The 27499-nt window shown below is 42.5% G+C and overlaps 1 protein-coding gene across 2 annotated transcripts in view; it reads right to left on the bottom strand.

Annotated features, from left to right (window-relative positions):
• Positions 1 to 4301: 4301 nt before the first annotated feature.
• Positions 4302 to 27499, bottom strand: part of LRP5 (LDL receptor related protein 5) — a 252541-nt gene continuing 229343 nt past the window's right edge. For both annotated transcript variants that reach the window (XM_074954716.1, XM_074954714.1), the window contains 6 exons: positions 22553 to 22789; positions 21810 to 21920; positions 18608 to 18850; positions 16677 to 16816; positions 11690 to 11787; positions 4302 to 11168 (listed from right to left, as the gene is read on the bottom strand). In XM_074954716.1, the coding sequence (XP_074810817.1) occupies positions 10907 to 11168; positions 11690 to 11787; positions 16677 to 16816; positions 18608 to 18850; positions 21810 to 21920; positions 22553 to 22789 (1091 nt within the window). In that variant the 3' untranslated portion in view covers positions 4302 to 10906. The remainder of the gene's footprint in view (positions 11169 to 11689; positions 11788 to 16676; positions 16817 to 18607; positions 18851 to 21809; positions 21921 to 22552; positions 22790 to 27499) is intronic.

Below are 27499 nucleotides of genomic sequence, written 5' to 3' on the forward strand. Positions count from 1 at the left end.
ACAGTTGCATTTTTAGTTGCTATCACTTCGGTCAGGAAGGTGAGTGAGTTGGGTGCCCTCAGGGCAGACCCTCTTTATGTGGTTCTTCACAAGGAAAAGGTACGCTTTCGCCTCCCTCCTAAGTTCTTCCCCAAGATTATGTCTGAATTTTGTTTCAACCAAAGTGTCCACTTACTGACTTTTTTTTCTGAAACTCCAGAGTTTTCTTTGAAACGCCAAAGAAGGAAAAACTCTTACCTTGTGGCAAACAGCTCATTCCAAGCAGCCAGGTCTCTGCTCAAGGGTCCTATGCAATGAACAGGTATTGCATAACACTGGGCATTTTAACAGCATCATGTATATAACCAGTCTGTTTTTAAAATGGACAAAGTTTGAACATTGTTGTCACTGTTATTTCTATCCAGATACTAGACTGATGTAACAGAAGGCTGTTATATTTATAGACAAAATGAGGTGACAATATCTCAGGTGATCAGCAATGGGAAATGAAGCCTGTTCCGTTTCAAATCCAGTTTAGGTTGATAGCAACTCAAAGGGTGTTGCCACATGATGGCTCATTTGAAATATATTGGTGACCTCACCCAATCTGCTGGTAGATAGGGTTCACATTACAAATGTCACCATTTCTAGTTGGCAATCTCAGCAAAGGGGGCCAGGGATTAAATGGGTCTGGAAACTGAATGATCCCTTCACCACTAGCAGTGGTTCCTCCAGGTCAGGAGTGAGGCCCATTGGTGGGTTTGAGAAAGGGTGCAGTGATGCCGCTCATTGATGGGAGCGAAGGCATGTTTAGTCCCGATGGAAGCCTGCTTTGGATTTTAAGAGTCTGTTCTGATAACGTTTAACTGCATAAGTAGAGCTGTGCATGTGTAAGAATTTGCAGAATAATCCTGTTTGTGAGAACAATAAAAAATAAAGTAACTAAAAAGCTAGAAAGGACCAGTTTGAACTTTAAACATGTACTGAGGTGGGAGGAGAGTTAACATGGAAATGAGAGACTGATACATATGTAAAGAAAAGTTAACTAAATGTTATAAATGTTTGTGTAACAAAGGGAAGTTGAAACTGCATTGTTTGGTGCTGGAGGTGACTTCTGATGAGATGGTCCTGATGAGTTTCCTACTTGTGAGTAATTGATCATTACTTGCTGAGTGCTTTGCCTTAGTAAATATTTGTTAGCCCTATCTGCTGAGTGAGTGAATCTCAGTCCAACATTCATGATTCCAGTGTCCATGGGCTTTCAGTCTGGTACAATTCCTGAACTAAGAACACTAAGTGTCTTCTGAAAGATATGCTCTTGTTCACTTAGGTAGTTGGGAAGAATAATTCTCTTCTCTGCAGGAATCACTTTTGAGCTTATGTGAGTTTTACTGTTTTGCATGAATGTGTGCCTCAGTTTCCCTGTGTGCTGCACCAATACCTCAGTAGTGGGAATAGGGGTGTGTGACTTTGGCTGAGACCTCTGGGGCAGGTGAGACTGTTCCAGCTGTTTACATGTATGCTATGACTGGTGCCCTTCATAACCTGAGACCCAGGAGGGGGATGCAACCAGGTGACTCTTTCCCCGGGAAGTGACACAAGGGGAGGAGCAACAGGGGTATCTGAGGTTGGGTTGCTGGAAGCTGTCAGTCTGCTTGGGGGATTAAAAGAAGGGGAGTCCAGGCTATCTGGCCCAGGACTCCCCAAGATGGACTTGGATGAAAGTCACTGATTTCTGTGTTGACAAGTTCTGTTCTACGCTGTGTTCCTGTCAACTAATAAACCTTCCATTTTACGCTGGCTGAGAGTCATGTCTGACTGCAGAGTTGGGGTGCAGGGCCCTCTGGTGTGGAAGGGGATGCTGAATGCTCTGAGGTCAGACCCAGGAAGGTCAAAGCTGTGTAAGCTTCTTGCCCTGGAGACAGTATGCTCAAAGAGAGGAGGCATGCTCCCCCAGAGTCCTGACTGGCTTCATATGGAGTCGTTCCAAAGCATCGCCTCGGTGACTCCGTCACAGGGTGAAAGAAAAATACCTTTAAAAACCCAAGTGGCCTCCACTGAGTTTTCACCTCTGTATGATCTCAACACTGGCGCTAGTGTGGTGCTTATTCATAGATTATAGGGCCAGAAGGGATCACTGTGATCGTCTAGTCTGACCTCCTGTATAACTCAGACCTTAGGACAGGGGTGGCCAACCTGAGCCTGAGAAGGAGCCAGAATTTACCAATGTACATTGCCAAAGAGCCACAGTAATACATCAGCAGCCTCCACATCAGCTTCCCTGCCTGCCCTGCTCCCAGTGCCTCCCGCCCACTGGCAGCCCCGCCCCCTCCCTCCCTCCCTCCCTCCCCTCCCCTCCCCTCCTGATCAGCTGTTTCATGGTGTGCAGGAGGCTTGGAGAGGGAGGAGCGAGGGCACGGCAGGCTCAGGGGAGGGAAGGGGGCATGGCCTGTGGCAGAGCCAGGGGTTGAGCAGTGAGCACCCCCCGGCACATTGGAAAGTTGACACCTGTAGCTCCAGCCCCGGAGTCGGTGCCTATACAAGGAGCCGCATATTATCTTCTGAAGAGCTGCATATGGCTCCGGAGACACAGGTTGGCCACCCCTTAGGACTTCCCTGACTTTCCAGTGATTAGTTACTCTAATTATTAAAAAACTGCACCTTATTTCTAGTCTGAATTTTTTCAGCCATTGGAACTTGTTATATTTTTGCCTGCTAGACTCATGAGCCCATCATCAAATTTTTGTTCCCTATGTCACTACTTCCAGACTGATCACGTCACCTGTAATCTTCTTGTTATTAAACTACATAGATTGAGCACCTTGAGTCTATCACTATAAAGGCAGGTTTTCCAATCCTTTAATCATTCTCCTGGCTCTGCTCTGAAACTGCTCCATTTTATCAACATCCGTCTTGCATTTTAGACACCAGAACTGGATACAATATATAAATAGTGGTCGCATTAATGCCAAATACAGAAGTACTACAACCTCCCCACTCTTCTTATTATTGCAATAGGGGAAGGTGGGAGGAAGGATGTCCACTGGTTCTGACACTAGTTTGTGACTCAATAAACCTGGATTCAATTCTTTACTCTGTACAGGCTTCCTGTGTGATCTTTGGAAACTCACATAGTTTCTGTGCCTCAGTCCTACGTCTGTAAATTGGGTACAATAGCACAGTTCTACCTCACAGGGGTGAGGAGAGGTGCTCAGATAACAGTTTAGGGACCAAATAAGTACTGATAGTGATATTCCTCAGTATGCAACCATGATTATTACAATTGAGTTAGGTCATAGTTACAACATGTCTGTTCCATTTTACATCACTATTTGTATTGAAAGGGGGAACTTAAAGGTGACCCAGCTAAGGAAAAAATTAAGCTTATGTACTTTTTTCCCCACTATGTGATTTAAGAAGAACTGAAAGGAGAAAGATGACTGGAGAACTAGTGAAATATTGACACCACAAAGAAAGCTGAGCAATTGTGAGGGGAAGGGATTCTCAATAGTTATTAACGCCAATGTTTAATATACACTTGGGAGAAAGGATATCATAGTTAAAGATTTAAAACCCTGTCTCTTCAATTAAGGTATGACACTTCTCATCTCTGTGACCTTCTACATGTGTTCCAGCAAAGCTAGGGCAGACTGAGCTTGGCATGCCTGGTATATCTCAGGTTAAATTAGGAAGAACCTCCCACTCCCTTAAAATAAACATCCTTGAATGTTTTCTTAATAAAAGAATACATAAAAGGGCACAAACTCAACATTTTTGAATCTCATTTGCTGTTCATCATTAACCCCCCCGCCCCCTGCCCCAAACTGCTAGCTACAGCCAGATTTAAACACAGCTGCTCTTTCTATTGTAGAATGTAGCTGGGTTTCCCCTGATCTTGTGAATGAGGTCATTGCATTTTTCTACAGTCAAATCGTGGCGTATAGACTATCCCTATTAACTAGTGTATAGCACAAGTCTAAAATAAAAAAAAATCCCTGTTCACTCTTGGCAGGAAAACCATGGTAATGTGTATATATCTCTCAGCACAATTATAGCTATATCACAGTTTTAATTCAGGTGTGGACAGGGCTGTGCTTTTCATGGGTATCCCCTACCCTAGCTTAATATGTTATCGTGAATCTTGAATTTCATACAACATAAAATGAATACCACCCTTTACTCAACTGCTGGGTCATCCAAAGCTGTAAAAATCCAATCAGTTGTCCCACTGGGATTCACTGTTGTCAGCAGATCATGGAGCTGCCAAACAAATCCTTTTAAAAATATTTTATTACAAAACAAAATCCACAAAATCTATCATACAAATGCAGAGTTTGTTAACTTTACAGTTATTTATACACAAAACTTCAAACAAAGGTATTGGTATCCTGAAGAAACATCACAACTTGCAATGTCACGAACTGAAAATGATTAATATTTAAATGGTTTGTTTATTGGCTTTGAAAGCCTTCCACATAAAGTAGTTTTTTGAAAGGCTAATTTGAGCTCTTTTTCATTATGTTAATGCTAGAAAACCATACTCTGCAGAATAATTTTTAATAATTAATTGGTTTCTGATTCAAGGACTTAATTTGTATGGTATTAATGACAAAAAACATTTTAGTGACAACTTGAAAATGTTAATTTAATCAAAAGTACCTAAAACAAACTATTGGGGTTTGTTTAAATTAACATCATGTATTTTGATAGCATAACTCCATATTTATATAAAATTATGGAAATCTGACCTTACAAAAGGGGCAGATAAGTAGCCGAAAATCACTTTAAAAAATGCAACTGAAAAAAAAAATCACAGAATATTACAGATTAATTACATTGATATTTTTGGAGCAAATATTTCTTATTAGAGTCCACATTACGAAATACAAAATAAATTTAATTTTATTCCATAATATGGGCATGTCTGGAATGAATGGGGCACAAAAGCACACTGTTACACTACTTTATAAAAACTAGCCTCTGGGGCACAATTAAGAAATGATACTGGGGCACTTAATTTAAGGCGTCGTTTTCTCCCCGTCAATATGCTGAGCTGTTTAAAATATCCAAGGCACTAAAATGTTGGTTTGGTTTTCTTTTGTGACGATGAATTCTACAAAATGATACAAATATAAAGCTACACTATGTAGATTGTTTGCAGAATACATATTTTAATATAAATATAAAAGGTTGACGTGAGGGATTCTTTTTATCGTAACAATTCTTGGTAATCTTTGTATATTCAGGTACATTTACATTAGCAGCAATTGCGGTATATTTAGATAAGATAAAAAAGAGCTGTCTGGGTTAGATTTCTCTTTACAATGCCCTCCAAATTTCACGTACAACAGCAAAGCACTGCTCCTGCTTTAAGCAATTTTACTTTATCTGCATGAGACTGATATATTTCATTTGATATCACAAGTATTTTGTTTCTAATTGCAACCAAGTACTTCAGTACATATTTACAGTGTTCTTCTGCAAATACATTGTACAAATTAAGTTGGAGTACCTCTCCCTCTGACACCCACACCCCCACACACTGAAGAAGTACGGATGATCACTGCACTAGGAGAACATAGTATGTTTCTGATCTAGAGACAGGTGCTTCAGTTTGAGTATTTGATTTTCAGAAACATACAGTGCTGGTGAATTAGTCAGTCACCTACCCCAAGTTTCAGATTTGCTTTCTGTCTCTGAAAACACAATTCAGACATGTCTCCATACCTGATGGTCAATCGAAAAGTTCTGCTTGGGATTGATCAGTGAGGCCTTCAGTGCATTAGCAGTCTGTTTCTTTGCCCACTGAAGTCAATGGTGCAGAATCAGGGCCTTAACTCCCCACTGAAATCAGTCAGGATCAGGTCCTTGGTCATTATAGCTCAGTAATATCCACAGACCACCTAAGAGTTGGCAGGGTATTGCCGTGGGAGCTTGGAAGTAAATCTGGGCTCTTTGGACCTGGGACTGCTGGATTTTAATTTGGGGGGCAGAGGACTATTGTATCAGACTCATTTCCACCAGCCCTACCCTTAGGTCCAACACAGACAAGGGGCGATGGGCTATTTCAGAACCTTCTCAAGTGGGGTCATAATGCCACAGAGCTGTTGGCCAGTCCCAAAAAAGAAAAGAATACTAGTTACAACAAGGTATTTACAGAAAGCAGAGCAAGGAAACAAATTACAGGAGCTACAAAATGTTTATGTATATTAGTATTCATTTCAGATACCTCTTACATTTTAAAATATAAAACTGATACCTTATTGTTAAGTAAAATCAGAATAATGGCCCAAGGGTTTTTAATGTAACAACATAACAAAAAGAAACCAAAATGCAGTATTTGCTACGTCTAAGAGACGAGCTGCATTAGAATTCTTGGACATTTCACAGTGAGTTTTCTGTAGCCAGGATTATTGGTTATTCGGTGGCCAGTTAAACTTGCCTTCTCTGTAGACAAATTTTCTTTCAATCTTTTGTGTTCGAGACAAATTTTTACTGAGGAACATATTCAAAATTATTTAAATCTATAAACTGTTGAATAATTGACCCTGTAAACCACCTTTCCCCTTTGGCTGTGGCTTGCATACAATGCTCTGTCCAAATAAGGATATTATTTATACGATGTCCCTCAGTCCTGCCTAACATCAAAAATGATATTTCAAATTCAGGGCTCCATGCCGAGCACTTGTGTGTGTTTTTAATTATTGGGAACATGGCCGCCTTCTGTTTTCATTTCCTGACCTTAATGGAGATCAGTTGTAGCTCAATTACAAGCACAGCTACTCACTTGGATTGGCTCAGTGTAATGCCCATCAGAGTAACTGGGATCAGAGGAGACTTTTCAAAATGCTCAGGGTAAACAAGAAGGGCAAATTATATCAGTGGTAATTGGTAAGTGCACTGGGACTCATACAACAGACTCTGTCGACTAAAGGCCTTATCTTTACTGGGAATTTCAACCAGGGGTGGTTGGCCACCCATCTAGCTGAACCAATGTAAGCCACAATTTGCCCTGATGCACCATAGTCTTGCTTGAAACGGGAATAACTTCACTCGTGTAAGCTATGATTTATAGCAGCTTTGCCTGTCTACACTATGGCATTACCCTGCTTCATCTATATCAACAGTTGTAACCAGGGCAAATCTCAGTGTAGCAACCACATAAGATAGTTCCTTTTATAAGTGTAAATAGAGTCTCTCTCTCTTTCATTCTCTCTCCACTTTCCTAGTACACCTGTCTGTTAAATATGGCACAGGATTAACTACATCCTTTGCCCATTACTAGTTACACACCAGACACAGGGGTCTGTCTTAACTTAAACTGGCTGAAGTGCTACCATACTGCAACACTGAATAATAATGATCACAAGGAAAATGAAAAACACCAGGCTAAATTGATTTAAGACCACAACTGCTCAAACTAAGGCAATCCAAACACATGCATCTTCCTGCAGATTTTAAGAGTCCTTTCTCTGCAAACACTGTTGTCATCTTTCCCAAGGCACACTTGGTTAATAAAACTGGACATACAAACGACGAAAAAACACTCCGCACATTTTATTTTCTGCTTGGTCAATATCCAATGGCCATAACCGATTATTTACATTTAACAGTTTCTCTCCAGTTCTCTGTCAGTCTGATCCAGAGGAAAATAGCACCTGTTTTGCTAAGTTGAGGTGCCTGAAATTCAAAAGGCTGGAAGTACATTCACAGGAACAAGCTGCATCGTATTTCCAGGAAGCAGGGGCCCCTCTTACTGAAATATGACATCTTTTCTAGGGTACTGGCAGTGTGGGAACCCTGTGTAAGATGTACACAGTCTCCAGCACTTAGAAGTAATACTTTACATTCCATTTAAACAAAATGTTTAATTCTTAAATAAGTTCTTTTTAGGATCGATAACTAAGCCCATAATAATAATAAAGCAGGGCAGGACTTCCAAAAACTCAGTCTCAGATATTGACCATCATCCAGTGTCTCAAATAAGATCATTCCTCAGTAAACTGGTCATCACAGCAAAAGGCTCTGCTCTTCCAACTGAAATTTGAAAGCTGTTTTCAAGCACTGTATATGCTTTGTTTATTCATACATACCCAGAAGTGTTTCCCAGAGTCAGTTCTGAATTTGACCGTCAAGATAACTCAAAGTCTGAGCAAAATTCCTACAGTTTCCCTAAACTCAACCCCAAACCTTATGATCTGAAAACTTATTTCCTATTAAGTGGGGTTAAGATTTAAAAAAAAATGTGGTTCTTTTTTAAATGAACAGTGGTTTATCAAAAATATAATCCATGTAATCTCACATCCAGAATCATCGCAAGGATACAGGAAATGTAACATTGCATATTTCTAAGCAAGAGCTATAAAGTGACATTACTAAAATTATGAATTCATTAACAAATGAGGAACAATGAGCACACACACAAATACAGTGATGTGAGAAAAATACATAACTGGACTGTAGTCTCCAACTGGTGTAAGCTCTTCTTTAGATGAGGGATATTATATGTAAAATATCCCATGGATTTCTATTTACAATTTAGTTGACTTAAACATGGTGACATGAAATTTGATCCTCATTCAGCCAAACAGCGCACACCATTTTCCAGAGATCTGCCAAGAGTCACTCTAGGTTAACAGACACCATGACCTCCTCTCTCCTGACATACTGCAGAACAGCTAATGTTCATGGAAAAATCCATTTTGCAGTGTTTTTAGTATAGGGTTGATCTGCAAAATTAAACTCTTAATACTTTGCTCTGTTTTTCTCCATGCAAACAAAGGGCCTCTTCTCTGAGCTGAATCCAAATCAGAGAGGCTAGGGATTTTACAAAGCTAACAAACCCAAGCTCCTTCTCAGACTTTTAATAAAATGACAATCACAGTGAGCAAAATTCTGTTCTCGGATCCATGTGGATAGGAAGAGCAGACAGTGAGATCTGAGAATGTAGCAGGATCAGAATGTTTGGAGTTTAAATCCACACTGAGGATGCACGTGAAGAATTTTGGCCCTTAGCTGGAGGATTCCCCTCCCTCTTGCTCACTCGATCTCTCTATTGCTCTCGGGTTGGGGGGTGAAGCTTGCTAAAATAAAAATCCAACTTGAGAGTTCAAAAACGAAAAGGTTTCATTTCTGTCAATGCTGTTAAGTCTGACAGAGGCTGACTGCACCTGTTCTTCAGCAGCTGTAAAAAACAGGTGCAGATCTGTATTATCCAGTTTTTTTCTCAAGTGTCTTGACTACATGTCCACATTATGGCTGCTGTCGTAAGGACAGTTTCTAAAAGCACTGTGCAACAGTAGAGCCCTTGGATTATAGCAAGGAGAAATATAGTTCATGTCTGTAAATTTGGTAAAAGGAACTGATAGCCGCCCAGCTAGCAGCTTGTTAAGTCAGTGGTTCTCAAACTTTTGTACTGGTGCCCCCTTTCACATAGCAAGCCTCTGAGTATGACCCCCCCCTTATAAATTAAAAACACTTTTTTATATTTAACACAATTATAAATGCTGGAGGCGAAGCGGGGTTTGGGGTGGAGGCTGACAGCTCGCGACCCACCACGTAATAACCTTGTGACCCCCTGAGGGGTCCCGACCCCCAGTCTGAGAACCCCTGTGATAAGTGCTACATGTTAAATGCCTGAAACAGGTCTCTTTTGTGGTGTTGTCTTGGCATTACAGCAGTTTCTACAATGTGAAGAGTTAATTTTAAAAAAGAAAAAAAAATTAAAAAGTCCTTATTTTTGCTGCCTTTTGGTAAAATTAAACTCATTTTCTAGCAAATTTTCATAGGACCCTAACTAAATCACATGCATTTTAATGTGTGGGGGTTTGTTTGCTTGTGGGTTTTTTTTGTTCTACCTCTATACATATTTAGTTTCCCACATATTTAATCTTAAAACTTTCCTATTGAAGTAAATATGAGCTGGCATGTTACTGGAACACCACACTCTGGGATCCAGACATCTGGAACTAGAGCAATTTGCTGAGCTAAATACAGGGGCAGGAGCTATATATACACAGAACTGACTATAAATTCCAGACTTCAGAAACAGGTGATGGAACTGCTACCATTTTTCAGGAAAGAGGACACTAACTTAGCTATAACAGACCTTTCCTGGCTGACCCCCACAATCTCTCTAGGAATGGCTCTGTGGTCCCATGCCCACCTAGAGTGAAGTGGCTGCTAGGGAATGATGGAGGAGATTGTTTCATCACGTCGAACTGGAAAGAGTGACTAGTGCTGAGTGAATAGAGTGCAAGGTTCAAAATCTTGGCCTCTTTTAGTGCCTGGGTTCCTCTGGGAAGCAACTGGCTTGTTTGCAAACTGGAACATTCAGGAGGGAGGTTTTTGTTTGTTTGTTTGTTTTCATTCAACTTTCTAAACAAAAATATATAATTTGGTTATTAATTTTTTGGCAGTGAACAAATTATTTTTTGAAACAAAATAGTTTTTGTTTTCTTTTTTTTCGAATAACCGTAAGACAAGTTTTGTCATTCAGCCTCTCAGCTTCTTTTTAGCATGCCCCTCCCAGGAGCCTCTTTTTTTTTGTTTTTGTTTTCCCTTTGGTGTCACATTGACATACATTTTACAGCATTAAAAAGGGGACTTTAAAAAACCCACAAAGGCTCAACATCCTCATCCTTTCCTCCCCCCTCCCCCAGTCCCTTGGATGTCAAATCAGTTTCCTGACTTCAATTTAAAAAAGGCAATTATGGCACAAAAGAATGGAAATTAAATTAAAAAGAAATCAAATTTATAAATATTCTTCCACTGTACACATTTTCACAGCCCCACCCCATTCATTTTTATTCACATTTTCTTTTTTTAAATTCCCACCCCTATTTATTTTTAAAATCATAAAATATATTTTAATCTTTGTTCATATTTAAAAATATTTACAGTAAAAGACAAGTTCCTTCTATTAAGGTCATGAGGAGTCTGTACAAGGAGACGGCGGAGGGGGGTAGAGGTGAAAGTAGCTTCGCTCTGTGGCGGGAGATGGAGGGCAGCTTTCTTCTGCCGACATGTACTGGCTGCGAGGCGTGGGGGGAGGGGGATAAGGGTCTGAGTCTGAATTTAGATCTATGTAGTATTTGTTGGCCTTCCACCGGCTTGTGGTGTAGTCGCTGTCGCACACATCTGTGCTGCATGGTGTCGTGGGCGGAGCTATCCCTCGTATAAGGTAGGGTCTGAAAAGTTAACAGCTCAGTGTTAGCAGTGTTCAAATGTCTTAAAAAAAATACTTTGCATGAATTTTAAATGCAGGTGAAAGGTGCTGGAGTGAAGACCTCCAAAGCACAGATGTTACAGATGGGATTTTCAAAGGAGCATCAGGGAATTAGGTGCCACAAACTAGAACCACTTCTCTTGTTTTACACAGGGTGCTGAACTGTCGTCAGGTGATACAGTCTATTTTGGCTGGATTATAACCAGCAACCTGGCAGTGAAAAGCTCTAGACCCCATTTCTACTGCCTCAACTAATCACTCGCAGAATGTTTTCATTTTTCAGAAATGAACAAATAAAGTGGGTGTTTGATATAGTAACAAGAGTAACCACGGTCTGACATGCCATTTGATCAAAGAGGGAAAAAACAACCCCCTTTTCTCCTTTAAAAGATAAAGCTTTGAACAAGATTGGTTTTTTTCCTAGGCACAAAACCAAAGAGACCTCAACCTAAGAAAATGCCAAGCTTTCCATTTGATCAGTACCTGTAAGATCTTGTTGTTGAAGGAATGTTTGAGGAATAGAACATCTCTGTGTTATATAAAGAGCGATCAGTGGCTGGGGAAGGAGGTGGGTTCAAAATCTGTGGATGTTAAGAACAAATAAGGCAGAGGTTCAGTTTAACTCATTATGGAACAATACTTAGAAAGACAGTGAAAAACAGTATAAAAATATCTCCCATAGGTTGCTATTATCTCACCCATAGTCTAGCCTTCTCTCCTTGTTTTTACATGTAGCTTCATAAGGATTCATAGATTTATTTTTTTTTAAGGCCAGATGGGTTCACTGTGATCTTCTAGCCTAGACATAGCACAGACCACAGAATTTCAGCCACTGATTCCTGCAGCGGAGGGAGTTACGGTTCCCTACTATGTAAATGAGAGGTTAAGTGCCTTGTCCAGTGTTACACAGGAAAGCTATGATGGAGCCGGGAACTGAACCCAGTTTTCCAGAGTCTCCACCTAGTGCCTTCAAGAGCTTCCTTTATTTATGAACATAAAGACAGATCTCTTCCTTGTCAGACTTGGAGCCTCCTCCACCCCAACCCTCACCCTGTCCCAATCAATGCCACATCCAGAAGCTTGAGTTCCTTTACTACGACTAGTTCACTCCATGTTTTCCCGGTAACTTTTTTTACTACTATTTTTAAATCACATCAGTTTGACAAGGTCAGCAATGCAAAGAAGCTATTAGCCATGAATGCTTAAAATCTCCCCCATCCTGCACCCAAAAAAATGACTAATTAATTGTTGGCAGCCCTTAAGAAAATAGCATTGATTATGCTTCAAGTTTAAGTGGAAACATGCAGTGGAAATCCCCACTCCACCCTCCCTCCCCATTTTTGTTTTTAAATATTCCAGTCTTTTCATTTTTAGAGGGGAACAAAGTGAGCAGTAACACTTCATGTATTTCATGTTCTTTCTAGCACAGTTCAATTGAACAACAATAGTAATGGGTACATCCTTGCCTCCCAGTGGAGTGACATGCATAAATCACTGATCAGCAAGATGGGAATGTGCCGCTAGGTATTCATTACCATCTTCGATATACACCCAATCCCTCCTCCCCCGCTGTCAGGGGAAAGAGAAATATGATCTTCAGCACTAATAAAACACAGATAAAATGATACGCTTTGTGCCTTTCATCCAAGGATCTGAAGAGGATTTATAAATACAGTGTTAAGCCTCCACACCCTTATAAAGTAGATAAGGGATCACTTCAGTCACCACTAAAATACAGCTACTTCTGGGGTAAAAGGAAGCAGTTCTTTAGCACTGCACCACAGGGAGATGAGGAATGATGTATCCACTGAAACGGCACGTTTTATTCGAGCAGGAGTTTGATTAACATCTGTATTCTTATTAAAAATGCCAAAGGAACTTTAATTATCACAAGTGACCAGGACCTCAGTTTTATGCTACATCTGAAAAACTGCACTTCCACCAGCACAGTGGTCTCAACGTTGAGCTGGGGTATTTCATCAGTATTAACTCAGGGGGAAAGCACCACCACAACACTTCCACACTAACCCTACCAACAGCCTTGGTAGCAGGAAGGGAGAAAAGACACAGCCCTATGGAGCTCCACACAATTACATCTTAAGGCATGATGAACGATTGCCCAAGAGTACCCTCTGGGAATGCTTAGCAAGAAAGGAACAGACACATCCAAGAGCAGCTCCATCTACTCCTACTAGAGTTATCAGCTGAGTCAACAACACTTCACAATTCATATTAAAGACAACAGATCTCACTGACGTTAGCTTTGATGCCTGTGGCCAGATCCTCAACTGCTGTAAATTGGCCTCGCCCCATCGACTTCAATGGAACTATGCTGATTTGCACCAGATGAAGATCTGGCCCTGATCTTTATCGATTGCCAGGAGAACATCCATCAACACCTCTCATGTGTCTGTGCCATAGCCAGAATAACTAGGAAGACGACCAGAGACAGCTAGAAGCTCAGAGTTGTCGTGCCACAGCCTCTCTCTGTAATTTTAAACTAAAACTGGGGGATTAGCTACCAGATCATAACTGGCCAGAGAGTCAAGGTCAAGTGATGGTTTACTGAGTAAAGGCTTCACAACAGCTTCCTTAAGAGAATCTGGCATGCCGCCTTCCCCAAGGGAGACACTCAGTCTCCCCCAGCCATGAACCCTGTTGTTCCCCACAGGCCTTCACAGATGAGGGTCTGAAGGAGGTGGTGTGTAACAAAGGACCCCCAGCACCTCAATACTTCAGTGAGGAGCACTGGCCTAACTCAACCAGATATTACCTTACATTTATCCCCTCTGTGCTCATAAAACCAGGCATCCTGGCCCAAATCCACTCGATTTTTTCCTCCCTGCAACTGGAAATTTCTTTGTGTCTGGAGGTACTTGAATCAGGTACCAAGTGAAGGCAGCTTGGATTGACTAAAATGGCCACAGTTCAAAACAAATCCGGACAATATGGTGGAGGCAAAGTACCTCTTGCTGGCCTCTCTTTGTGCTGCAGCATAATGGGTTTTTGGAGCAGTTAATCTGTCTGTGACTTCAGTGAACAGGCTCACTAGCTATCTTCCTGCTTCATAGAATTAATGAAACCCAAACTAACACAGTGTGACTCTTTGGTCCCATTTAGTGGCTAGGCTGAACATAGAAGTTTATGAGCCTGCCACAGCCTCCAAGCTAATGTAGCTGGTCCATTAGCTCAAGCAGTAAAGGTTCAGATTTTATATCCCGAGAACCTGTGTTCTATCCCTGCAGATGACTCAACCGAGGACTATGTTACAAGTGGTGGCTTGCATGGGGAGCTCAGTTGTTGTGGACCTCTGTGATAGTGGGAGGTACACAAAGAGCTGCACGATCTGCTCTGATTGATGTCTTGTTTAGGCAGAGCTTGCATTGTGACTGGAGCAGAGCGCAGTAGTGTAGGAGAATACAACCACTTATTTTTTTGTCCAGTCTGCCCCTGCTAGCTAGTGGCAATTTAAATGTTAGCACTGTTCAGTATATCGCTGCTGATCATTTTAGCAGAAGTGCCCACCAACTCTGAAATGACATGGAGAGACTGGGATCAGCAGCAAAGCTTAAAGCACACCACACTTCTTCCCCTCTCCACTCATCAGATCTCTGGCCATAACTCTTCGTCCCCAGTGCTTCAAATATCAGACCTGTGTTTGCAGATTATCTGTTTAGTGCTTTTTAAGTGGCCTCAATTAACACAGCGAAGGATAACAACAAAGTAGGAACAATTAGAGCCTGACTACACACAGGTTTTGTATTGCTCTAACTATATCAGTTTTGAAACAGATATATTTAAAGTGGTACAATCCCTGAAGTTAGAAGAATGAGCTATGCCAATATAAGCACCTTTATGCCTATATAACTTTATCCACACTAGAGGCCTGTACCACTTCAACTGTATCAATTTCTAAACTGGTTTCAGAGTAGCAACGATGTTAGTCTGTATCCATAAAAAGAAAAGGAGGACTTCTGGCACCTTAGAGACTAACAAATTTATTAGAGCATAAGCTTTCGTGAGCTACAGCTCACTTCATCAGATGCATACCATATAGTTACAGCAATATAAAACCTGTTCACAGACCAGCTCTTAGGCTTCCTTGCTCATTTAGATTTACATATGTAAACCATTTACATTTTTAATCAGTAGGTGACACCCATGTGTGCACCATTTATCTACCATAAAGTTGACCAGCAAATCCTGCTGGTTTTCCTTCCTCCACTAATATTGAATTAAAAGGGCTGCTATGTTGGAGTTCCAAATATCTTTACAGACTCTTGACTCACTCCTTTGTTGGCCTAGTGAGTGACGAACGAGGAAAAGAAATCAAACCAAGGTTTTCTGTATTGCAGGAACCAATAGACAGTTCAGTTGTATTCACAATTTTCCCTCACCCACCTACCCCCTTAAAAATTAAGAAATAAGATTATAGTTACTGCTAGACACAAGAACAATATATATCGGCTTCCAAATTCTTTTTGATTTATTATAATGTATTACCTGTTTATATGTAAACATGTGTACACCCCCCTCCCTTTACATACTAATTTGGCTCTCGACTGCAGTATTGGACCATCTTAATCATATTTGTCAAAGTCCTTCTAATGCTTATAGAGGCTGGCTCTGAAAGCTCATGTAAACGGAAGAGTAAATGTATGTATTGCTTGCTCAGTGATGCTGAGAAGCAACAAAACAACTGTACAACAAGATGTTGGTGCAAATAACCTCCTCTGCATCCCTCTCCCATAAAGTCACCAATGCCCCTTCCTCATTGGGTTTTATCATGCATCTCTCCCTTTTCATTTCCTAACCTCTACAGGCTTATTTCCTCACTTATGGAAATTTGGTTTAGGGACTAAGAATCTCATTTTCCAGCAGGAAATCATGTAAAATCCAGAACCAGACACCTGAAAAACCACAAAACGTTTTAAGCTTCAGTGACATACAGTGGTGCCACTTTGTTTTTCTGGTGCTTGCATTTGGTTTTCTGAATTGAAGTTGAACACTTTGGATAAATAGTGAGCCAAGCTTAGTTTTTGAGTGTTTTCTTCCACCCGGCTGTGTTTTGTTTGTTTTCTCACTCCTGTGCATGCTTGTGGGATTATGCAGTGCCAAACATCATCAGGTCAGTGACAGAGTTCACCAGAGACAGAGGACCAAATATTTACAAGTACTCGGCTGGTAAGAACACCCATACAAAAAAAAAATGCACAGGAATGTCCTGGAAGAGCATCTTTTTAATAATAAAGATAAAGGTAAAGCCCACGAGCACGATGCAATGCTCACTGGAATAAATGGAAGCCATTCTATTGAATTCAGTGAGTATTGGATTTCCCCACTGCTAAATGACATGATCCAAGACAGTCTTTATTAGCATTTCTCTAATAGCACAAGTTTTAATCTGTCCATTTTTTGGACAGAAATGGGAGGCCCTTTATCTCCTGTTGGACACATATTCAAGACTTACCTGTGGGTAGAAAGTGGCTTTAGTGCTGGACGAACTACTAGAAGAGGCTCCAGTAACATGGTTTCTGTCATACAGAGGGGCACCGCTACTTCCTCCCATGAGGCTCATGGAGCTAATCATAGACTTTCCACAAGAGATGCCTGCACGGAACCAGAACAAGACAGGGATACATGATTAGGTAACTACAATCTTATCTGCCATTGTATTGGAGCCAGATCCTCAGCTGATGTGAATCAATGTAGCTCCATTAGCCCTCATTGTCTGAGAAAGTAGTCTTGTTAATTTAAAGCTCATTTACTTTTCTTATTAAGAACAAAATCTTTCTTCTGCTACCAGCCGAGAGTACAACTCCATTTTATAGCTTCCTCCTCAAGTCTTCTTGCCAATGCATGGATTATTTGGTTCATGATCCTCTACTTTGAAAGTTACAATGTCACAATCCAAAGTCACAACTTTAAAATAAATTAATTTAATGTATCACTCACTGTTGCATTGAGCTAGTGACTGACAGCAGCTGGACGATAAAGGAGTCTCCCCATGAGGGCTGGTCAAAAGTTTTCTGTTTAAATTGTTTTTTGACCAAAAATTGGGTTTTTGAAGACCTTTTTTTTGCAAGAAGCATCTGCTTTCTACAGAAGATTTCAGTATTTCATAGAGAAAATAAAAGCTTGACAACCAAAAGATTTCTATTTTGGATATTTTGCCCCAAAAGCCACATTTTCCATGAAAAATATTTACAAAAGCAATTCCCTCCCCCCCAGTTTTGTCAACATTTTCCATGGGGGAAAAAAAAATTCTGATCAGGTTTTGTCTCCATAAAAACCTCAAGAGGACAGTTTTCATAATGGGTATATGGTACAATATCAGCCTCTTCGATGATCAGGGAATCATTTGGTTTAGAAGTTATTTGGGAAGGTTTTGCCATCCATGAAGTACCCATGGAAAACATGGTGTTTCATTCATAGAGATGCAGCCCACACAACTTACATTATTTTTACAATCAATCATATCTGGTGGCATGTATCCCTTTTGGAGCTGTCGTGCTCTCACAGCCCATGCTTCCTTCTTCCTGCATAGTTCTAATATCTAGGGGCAGATTCTCCATTGGTATAAATGGTCATAGCACCACTGGCTTCAATGGAGCCAGCAATTAAACCTAGGGGTATGTCTTCACTAAAGAGTTAGCCCAGGCGATTAGCACCTGGGTCTGAACATTGGGTTTGCCTTTTCCAGGTATAAGCAGTCACACTGCAAAGCCATATCTAATTTACTGTGTCCTCACTGGGGCAGCATTCGCCTGTCTCTCTAGAGGGCTTCTGGGGGCATATCCTGCAGTTCTACGTGCTGTTGTGAGCTCAGCAGCTCTGCTATTCTTTCACAGTGAATTGTGGAAAAACTTGTCTGTCCTTCTGGGGACCCAGGGCAATCGTGGGAAGGCATCAGAGGGTTATCAGCACTCAAGTGATTTAGGCTGAGTCCTCACTGCAAAGCGGGTGGGTTACCAGTCTGAGTGGCAGTGGCACCTGGGCTCTAACCTACACCCCCAGCTGGTCCAGCTAGCCCTGGTTTAAATACCATGAAACTTGGGTAAGAGCGTTGTAGAGGCAACACCCAAGAACATACCCATGACCTCCATAGTAACTATTAAGGGGAAGATTTAAAAAAATAAAAAATTAGGCACCTCATGGAATTTTCAAAAGCACCAAAGTGTCTAACTTCCACTGAAAGAAACGTATCTGCATCTTTTGGCACCTGAAAACATTTGCAAATGTGGCCCAATGGGCAGATAAGCACCGAAGTCCCACTGAAAGTCAATGGCCGTTCAACATCTAACTTGCTTTGGTGCCTACAAAAAACAGCCCCATAGTTAGTATCCTGTGAAAATAAAATCCAGGTAACATAATAGTGCTGATGAAATGCAGGGTCCTTACCGTCCTTACCAGTAAAAGTGCCATGCTGAGAACTCCCTGGAGCTATAAAATTAAGAGGGACATGAGGGGTTCCGCTGACATATTCATGCGGAAAAGGTCCATTGGGTCCAGCATAGCGCTGACATACCACTCGCTGGCAAACAAAATACATTCCTCCCATGACCAAAAGGGACAGTATGATACCAATGACAGGTCCAATAGCACTAACATGGGGTTGAGGTTCATCTGAGGATGTGTTTTTTTCTGAAAAAAAGAAAAAAAAATTCATTACATTAATGTATATGATGCTCCTCCGGAAAAACCTCCATACTTGCTCCTAAAACCCCGGGCCAGGGGGAACAAGATAGATTGATCATAGAATCATTCACACAATGCACTATGCAAATATTTACATTACACTCTCTCACTCACACTCACACACACACAGAGTCCCTCAGGCCTTCTACATTCTGAATTATCGAGCAAGATTTTACGTCTCCTCTCCTCCACATATAGTGATTAGGGACCTTCTCACCTCACCTACACTCTGCCCTCTAAAAATGTACCAGAAGCCACTTCTAACTAATTTTTAAAACGGACTAAATTTCAAGCTGAACGAGTTCCTTTAAAACATGAGACTTTTTCGCTGTTGGAACAGCTTTGCCCACCATCCCAAAATATGTGACTTTCTGACTGAAATAGCCAACACACTAAAATGTATTAATTGGTATCATTAACTTTCAGAGTTAACAATGTGTTCTCGAGGCAATGGCGGGGTACTTCACATCTCTCCTTAAATGAATCCTGCACTGGGTCACATCATTGAGTCAAAGACCTATGGCCAGATCTGCAGCAGTGATGTAATCAGGAGTTGAATCTGCTCAGAAAACTCTGAAGTCTTTTTTAATGAAATGAAATCTTAAATTCTGCAGAATCTCTTATGTGGCCACGAGGCAAATGCTAGCATGGCGTGCCAACAAGTACAGGCTGAATCAAACCCATTCAGCAATCATATAAAAATTCTTGCGCTGCTTTATCATTTGTCCTATTCCATTTGGCAAATCAATTTTTTTAAAATCCTTCCTGCATTTTGTTCCAGCTATTCTGATTTAACAACTACTTCAGATTATATTATCATCTCATAATGTCATGATAAAAGGATTTTCACGCTCCACCGTCAATGACTGATGTCAGCACAGCTCAGGGAATAGCATGTTAGCGTAACCATTGCTGCAGAGGTGGTAGGTGAGGGAAGTGTGCTCTCCCCCCCCCCCCCACCCATGGTGTTTGTCTGCATCAAAGAAATTAAAAATACACAAAGTTAGGGTCAGACCCTAAGCTTGTGCAAATCAAGGTAGTACCACTGAAGACATTGGTGTTATCCCCAATGTGCACCAGCAGAGGATCGATCCAGCCTTCAGTATTAGAGTTTGAACCATTCTGCCTATCCGATGATCATTTTAAAGGGGCACTCAACTGGATTTGTTTTAAAATGGCCAATTAAAAAAAAATCCAGTTTCGATAAAAGCATCCTTTGAACACTAAGTCCTGAATTTTTTAGAAGATTTTTTTTTTTTGGTTCCCCCGATAGACATTTTTCAGCAAGCAAGAAACTAACTGAGGATCTGATTGCAGGATCAGGGCCTTGTGTATGCATCCTTGCACTTGCACGGAGACCAACTGTGGCTGTGCAGATTTAATTGCTGGACCAGGGCCTGAGTGCAGAAAAAAAAGAAAACTGGCTATACATAAGATGCTGTCAAATGCACAAAAAATCTTTTTACTATTATTAAGAAGGAGGAATTGGGTGAGGGCTGCAAGAGGGTTAAGTAGGCTAGAGAAGAAGGGACAATTGGGGAACAGGAGAATATTCATCCTGAAGTTTCCAGGGTATGAGTTTGCAAATGAATTCATCTTCTATTGCTCTTCTCCTCTCCTATGCCAACCACCTTTCCTGCTCCCACTTTCTTTTCTCCGCTAATGAGGCTTCTCCTACATTCCCAACCTTCGCTTGCCCCATCCCCTATTGTGCTTTTGAAGAGCACCCTCCCATATGGGTCGAAAGCCTCATAAGCCCAGCTCATCCTTCCAATGCTGCCCCCTACTCTCACCTGTTCAACATGCTACTAGCCCTCACCTCTTAGTCCTGGTTGCTAATGAAACATGCCTCCCACTGCTGGTTCCCAGCATGAGGAAGGGTGGGTCAGGAACCAACCAGAAAGGGATGGGATGTGTAGGATAATGCAGGCTAGGGGAGGAAGGAGTGAGGTACCCCGACCTGGCTCCTTCTCCCAATCACTCCTCCCCCACCCACCACAACACCCCTTATTAGCTCCCTCTCACACTTGAGAAACTTGCCGATCCCCAACATATTAAATAACTGGCAATTAGCTAGCCCTGTAAGATTGACACTCTTAGATGCTCTGTAGCATTCTCTATATAAACTCGGTGACTGATTTTGTTCGTTCATATGAGATTCCCAGAAGAGCGGCGTTCCTGCTTCTATCCCACAGCAGCACTTCAGAACGAGGAGCTGCCTCCGTTCAATTAAAACAGCCCCCTTTGTAGCTGAAAGTCGCTGTCCTTGCTCCTCCCGGCTATTCAAAAGCTTCATGAGCTGTATGCCCAGGCATGGAAGGTGAGGGTGGGATGGGAAAAGGGGGGGCAGTTTTGGGCAGAACAGAATGGAATTTGCATTATGCCTTCCATGCTCCTCAAAGCATTTGACAAAATAATGGGCCAACTACAACTAAGGGAAAAATGGAGTATTCATCATAGGCTCAGCCATAACTCACAAACAGCTCTGGTCATAAGAACTTCTGATTATATTTCAGCCAGGAAATCAAGGTCTCTCCTATGCTCTCTTGTCCTATCTTCACTGTACCTTGCTGGGTCACAACATAGTCATCTCTTGAGATAATTAAAGCTTGGATCTTGTAATGTAGATGGGGCGAAGCCTTGTTTTAACAGTGTTCCTGAACTATGCAGCAGCCCTATGAATTCCAAGTCTACCAGTGAGTTGTAATCAGGCCACCAACAGGGCTGTTGTTACAGTGTAGACAGGAACTTAGAAAGAGCAGGACTGAGTTTAGCAGCAAGCTAGAGCTGGGTCTATCCCCCTAGACTCAGGGCCAGCCATAGAAGTAACAGTCAATATACACACACTTCAATGTAATGCCTGCATGCATGCAGACAGCTTTAATCTCAAAGAAAGACCTCTCACCACACATGAGTTCATCGGAACCATCGATGCAATCTGGAAAGGAGTCACACTGCTGTTTTATGAGGATGCACTGGCCACTGGCACATCGAAACTGATTTGGGAGACAGATTGCTGAATGGGGAAAAAATAACCGTTTAGTTAGCACACAAAATCTGAATCTAAATCAAATTATAACCTGCTCTGTGAAGTAACTGAACATTTTACGAAACCCAGACGTAACACATACAGCACTTGCTGTGTACACTACACTTTATCCACCTGGAAACTGAATCTCTGCATCACTGTCTAGTACTCAGGAGAAAAATGGTCAGCAAGACACACACAGTTTAGACAGTGTGTAATTCTGGCACATACGAGCGATTACACAGTTGAAGTACACAAGTGTTGATTAACTTGAAAAAAATTCCCCCCACAAAACACAATATGCCATTAAGGCAACAGAATGGAGAGGAAATCTATTTCAGCTCCTGACAATCCAAGGTCTTTAGTCAAATTAGCCCTGTGCGTTTGTTTCCTATGTTTGCTTTGGATTTTAAACATAAACTGTATTTATTTTCCCTAAGGCTTACAAGTAGCTGATCAGGTAACTATGCAGTTATGGAAATGTATACGTTGAGGCATAGAAGAGGGGGTGGGGAGAGATGAAGAGGGAGAGAAGGGCAGAATCAACGTATTTTTGTGGTTTTGGTTTCAGAGTAAAAAGGAAGGTCTTTAAAGCCAGGCACTCAGGACATTAATCTTACTGTTGCAGTCTGCTTCGTCGGATTTATCTTGGCAGTCAATTTCTCCATTACACCGCAAGCGGGCATCAATACATTGTCCTTTCTCACACTGAAACTGGGCTGCTGAGCATATAGGACAGCTATCTTCATCACTCTGATCATCACATTCTGGAAATCCATCACATCGCCATGCCATTGGGATACAGTCTATCTCCCCAGTCGCACAGGTAAACTGGTCTGGGGAACAAGTTGGAGGTTCTGGAGACAAGAAAAACCACATATACTCACTCATTTAATCCTGATAAAAAGATTATATATAAAAAAGTGAAAGAGACTTTTCACAGATGGAAAACTTGTTATGTCCATGCTGAAATTCCTCTGTGAAAATGGCAAGTTTTCATCAAGAGATAATTTACAGTTTTGCCCAGGGAATAAATGTTTCCCAATTTGTGACAAAAACTGTGTATGCTGCCAGAAGAGGCATGGTCTAGTTGTCTGAGAACTGGACTGGTGGCAGGGAACTCTGAATAAGTAACTTCGTGTTAGCAACTTCTTTTTCAAAGAGATTTTCACATGGATTTCATATAAATGAATACTCACAAAATAGCAATTTCCACTCGCAAAGCACAAACTGCTAGCTTCACTCACCTCTAACCCCTAAATTACATTATCCTAGGGTATTTCTGATCATGGTTTAGTATAATCTTTATAACAAAACTGGCATTCTGGATGAACCAGTCACTAGTTTACCTAAACCAAATGTAACCCATGCTTACTCAATATGTTTCTCTGTCCTTGTCTAGTGGCTAGTCCCTGTATAGATGTTTGAGTCTGCTACAATGGTTTAAGCTAAGGAATCTGGTGTTTCTTTGGCTTGGGCACTAGAGGCTCATGCTCTCTCATCCAGAGGACCTGGGAGCCATCTCCACCACCGCTGCCCCATCCAGCAGCATTGCATTAATCATCAGTGACTGGCTGCCAAAGGCACTTCAACATATATTACAACAGAACAGCAAAGCCACTCCCTTTTGAATAATAATAATTAGCTCTCATATAGTACTTTTCAACTTTAGATCTCAAATGCTTTACAAAGGAGGTCAATATCATTATCCCCATTTTACAGAAGGGGAAACTGAGGCACAGAGAGATGACGTGACTTGCTCAAGGTCACCCAGCAGGTCAGTGGCAGAGCTGGAGATTGAAAAGACGGTTACCTTTCGTAACTGTTATTCTTCGAGATGTGTTGCTCATGTCCATTCCATTGTAGGTGTGTGTGCTCGCCACATGCACCGGTGCCGAAAGCTTTTCCTTCAGTGGTATCCATTTAGGACCAGCTCTGGCGCACTCTGGAGTGACGCACGTATGCCGCGGAATAAGGGGTGCCGTCGGCTCCCCCCTCCCTCAGTTCCTTCTTGCTAGAACTCAGACAGAGGGGAAGGAGGGCGGGTCATGGGATGGACATGAGCAACACATCTCGAAAAACAACAGTTACAAAAGGTAACCGTCTTTTCTTCTTTTAGTGCTTGCTCACGTCCATTCCATGGTAGAGGACTCCCAAGCAGTACCACCAGAGGAGGGTAAGGAGTTCATGGATGTGTCGATCTCAACACAGCTCTGCCAAAGCCACGGTCATCTCTGGCCTGCTGAGTGATGGCCTAGTGCGTTGTGAACGTGTGTACTGAAGACCACGTCGCAGCCCTGCAGATGTCCTGGATAGGGACATGGGCCAGGAAGGCAGCTGAAGACGCCTGTGCCCTTGTCAAATGAGCCTTCACTACTGATGTAGGCACAGCCTGCACCAACTCGTAACAAGTACGGATGCAGGCGGTGATCCAATTCGAAATCCTTTGAGAGGACACCAGAAGGCCCTTCATCCTGTCAGCGATCGCGATAAAGAGCTGGGTGGCTCTGCAGAAGGGCTTGGTGCACTCCAGGTAGAAAGCCAGGGCATGCCTGACAGAGTGTGCACGCCTCTTCTCATTGGTCACGGGAGGTTTGGACAGAACACCAGGAGGAAGATATCCTGGTTGACATGGAAGTGACACACCACCTTTGGCAGGAAGAATGGATGGGGCTGCAGCTGGACCTCATCCTTGTAGAATACCGTGTATAGGAGCTCCAAAGTGAGGGCTTTAATCTTGGAGACCCGTCTCGCTGAGGTAATAGCTACAAGGAATGCAACCTTCCACGACAAGTGGGAAAGGAAACAAGAAGCCGTAGGCTCAAAGGGTGGACCCGTGAGCCTGGAGAGGACCAGGTTGAGGTCCTATTGGGGAACCGGGTCCTGGATTGGCAGAAAGAGTCTTTCAACGCCTTTCAGGAACCTGATCGACATCTCATGCGAGAATACCAATCTACCCTGGATGAGATGATGGAAGGCCAATATGGCTGCCAGGTGCACCTTAATCTAAGAGAGGGCGAGGCCCTGGTGCTTTAAGTGAAGCAGGTAATCCAGGCTGGACTGCAGAGATGACTGGGTCAGGGAGCTATTCTGCTCTGATGCCCAGCAGGAGAAACACTTCCACTTTGCCAGGTAAGTTGCGGTGGTTGGGGCTTTCTGCTCTCCAAGAGAACCTGCTGTACCTGACTAGAGCAAGCTTGTTCCTCTGGATTCAGTGATGCAGCATCCAAGCTGTGAGGTGGAGAGAGGTGAGGTTCGGGTGCAGAAACCAACAGTGCTCCTGAGAGAGAAGGTCCGGGCGGCTGGGAAGTCGCCACAGGGCTGCTGTGGCCAGGTCCATGCGCATGCCAAACCAATGCTGGTGAGGCCATGCTGGGGCAATCATAATGACTCATGCCTTGTCCCCCTTGATTTCTGAGAGGACTTTGCTGATGAGAGGAATTGGCGGGAAGGCATACATCAGGTCTCCTTACCACGACAGGAGAAAGGCATCAGAAAGTGAGCCTCTGCCGAGGCTCTGGAGAGAGCAGAACTGATGACACTTTCTGTCCTGTCTGGTGGCGAACAGGTCCACTTGGGGAGTTCTCCACTTCTGGAATAGCATTTTGACGACCTCTAAGTAAAGGGACCACTCATGGTGAGAGACAAAGGACCTGCTGAGGCGATTCGCCAGCATGTTCTGGATGCTGGGGAGGTGCGAGGCTTCCAGGTGGATCACATGCTGAATGCAGAAGTCCCACAAAAAGAGGGCCTCCTGGCACAGAGCCAGTGAATGAGCTGCCCCAGGCCTGTTGACATAGAACGTGGAGGCCGTACTATCCATCAACATCTGCACCACCTGACCAGACAGTTGGGGAAGGAAGACACCGCAAGCCAGAAGAATGGCTCTGAGCTCCCTGATGTTTATATGTAATGCGAGCTCCTCCCATGACCATAACCCGAATCCGCAGTGTACTGAGATGCACTCCGCAGCCAAGGTCGGATGCATCTGAAATCAGGGAGACCATGGGTCACAGGCTCGCGAACAGCACACCTTCCAACACCAGAATCGGGTTGGACCACCACTGCAGGGAGGTAAGTACCTGCGGCGGGATCATGATGACCATGTCTAGGTGATGTCTGGCTGGGGAGTAGACCGATGCCAGCCACATCTGGAGGGGACGCCCAAGGCAAGGAGACATTGCAGCACCATCACTGGCGGGAAGAAGGAACTGAGGGAGGCGGGAACCGGTGGCGCCCCTTACACTGGTGCATACACGCGCCGCACTAGAGGCGGTCCCCTACGGATACCACTGTGGGAAAAACTTCCAGCACTGGTGCATGTGGTGAGCACACTCCTCTACAATGGAATGGACATGACCAAGCACTCAAAGAACTACCTAGATTTCCTGAGTCCCAGTCCAGGACCTACCCACTAGGTACCACTACCTCCCTAGAACATGTAAATCAGCTGTATTAAAGAACTACAACAGATTACTACATTACACATTTGTTATAGTAAATATATAAGGCACAGTCTTATGTTAAGTGGTAGTGTCTGAAAATCAATGAAATGTTGTTAGAACTCTCATACTGATCTTCCAGGAGGAAGATGTAGTCAACAGCAACAATGTATTCATACAATGGCTCCGTGGTGACAATGTTACTGAACTTATTGTGTTCACATAATACAGAAGGGGCCAGCATGGCCACCTTGCAATACAGAATTCTCTTTCAACAGCCAGCATAAGCAAAATCTCCCTCTTGGTGACAATGGGAGAAATCATCATCAATAGGTGCTTTTGCGTTTTTCTTAAAGCCCCATCTCCCAGAGTTATGCGACTACATGAGAAATCTGATCTTTCGTTGAAAATAAAGTTTCTAGCCCTCTTGGCTGTGGAGAAAAGCTTGAAAAAGTGACCCAAGTGTATTTCAGCAGTTAAAAACCCAAAAGGCAAATAACAAGAACCCAATGTTTATTATTTTTAATCTCATGATTTTTAAGCCAGTTGTGATTTTTGAGGTCTGAGTCACGATTTTTGATTGCTTGGAGTTGGCAATACTGAGTAACTCAACGGTAACCAATCAATTAACAGCTCTGAATAAACTAATATGTCACCTACACAAATAACTGGGAAAACTCAGGAATGAAAACTAATCTGGATTTCCTATTCAGACACAACATTTCCAGGCAATGCAGAAAATGAGAATGACCGGCTCTTCCCTGGAAGATGAATTCAGCCACTGAGCTGCATTTAATATCGCACCCTGTTGCATCGAGCAAATACAAATTTGGGCCTAAAACTGGTCAAAGCATCTGGGGGCAGACACTCTGCAACACTTTTTCAGGCTACTGAAAGACACTGGCTCAGGGCTGCTAATGCTGCAGACAGGATGCGTCAGAAAGTCTTAGCAGGCTCTGGATAAGCTTAGGATAAAAATGAACGAAGACCAAAAGGGAGGCCCTAAATTTGTTAGATTTATAGCAGAAGATAATGAAACAGTGGGAGGTAAGAAATCTCTCACTGGCAATGTCTTGCAGGAGCAGCAGATTGAGAAATACGAGTAGACTGATTTATTTATTTTTT

The sequence above is a fragment of the Natator depressus genome, chromosome 6, assembly GCF_965152275.1.
Source record: "Natator depressus isolate rNatDep1 chromosome 6, rNatDep2.hap1, whole genome shotgun sequence".
Classification (NCBI taxonomy): domain Eukaryota; kingdom Metazoa; phylum Chordata; order Testudines; family Cheloniidae; genus Natator; species Natator depressus.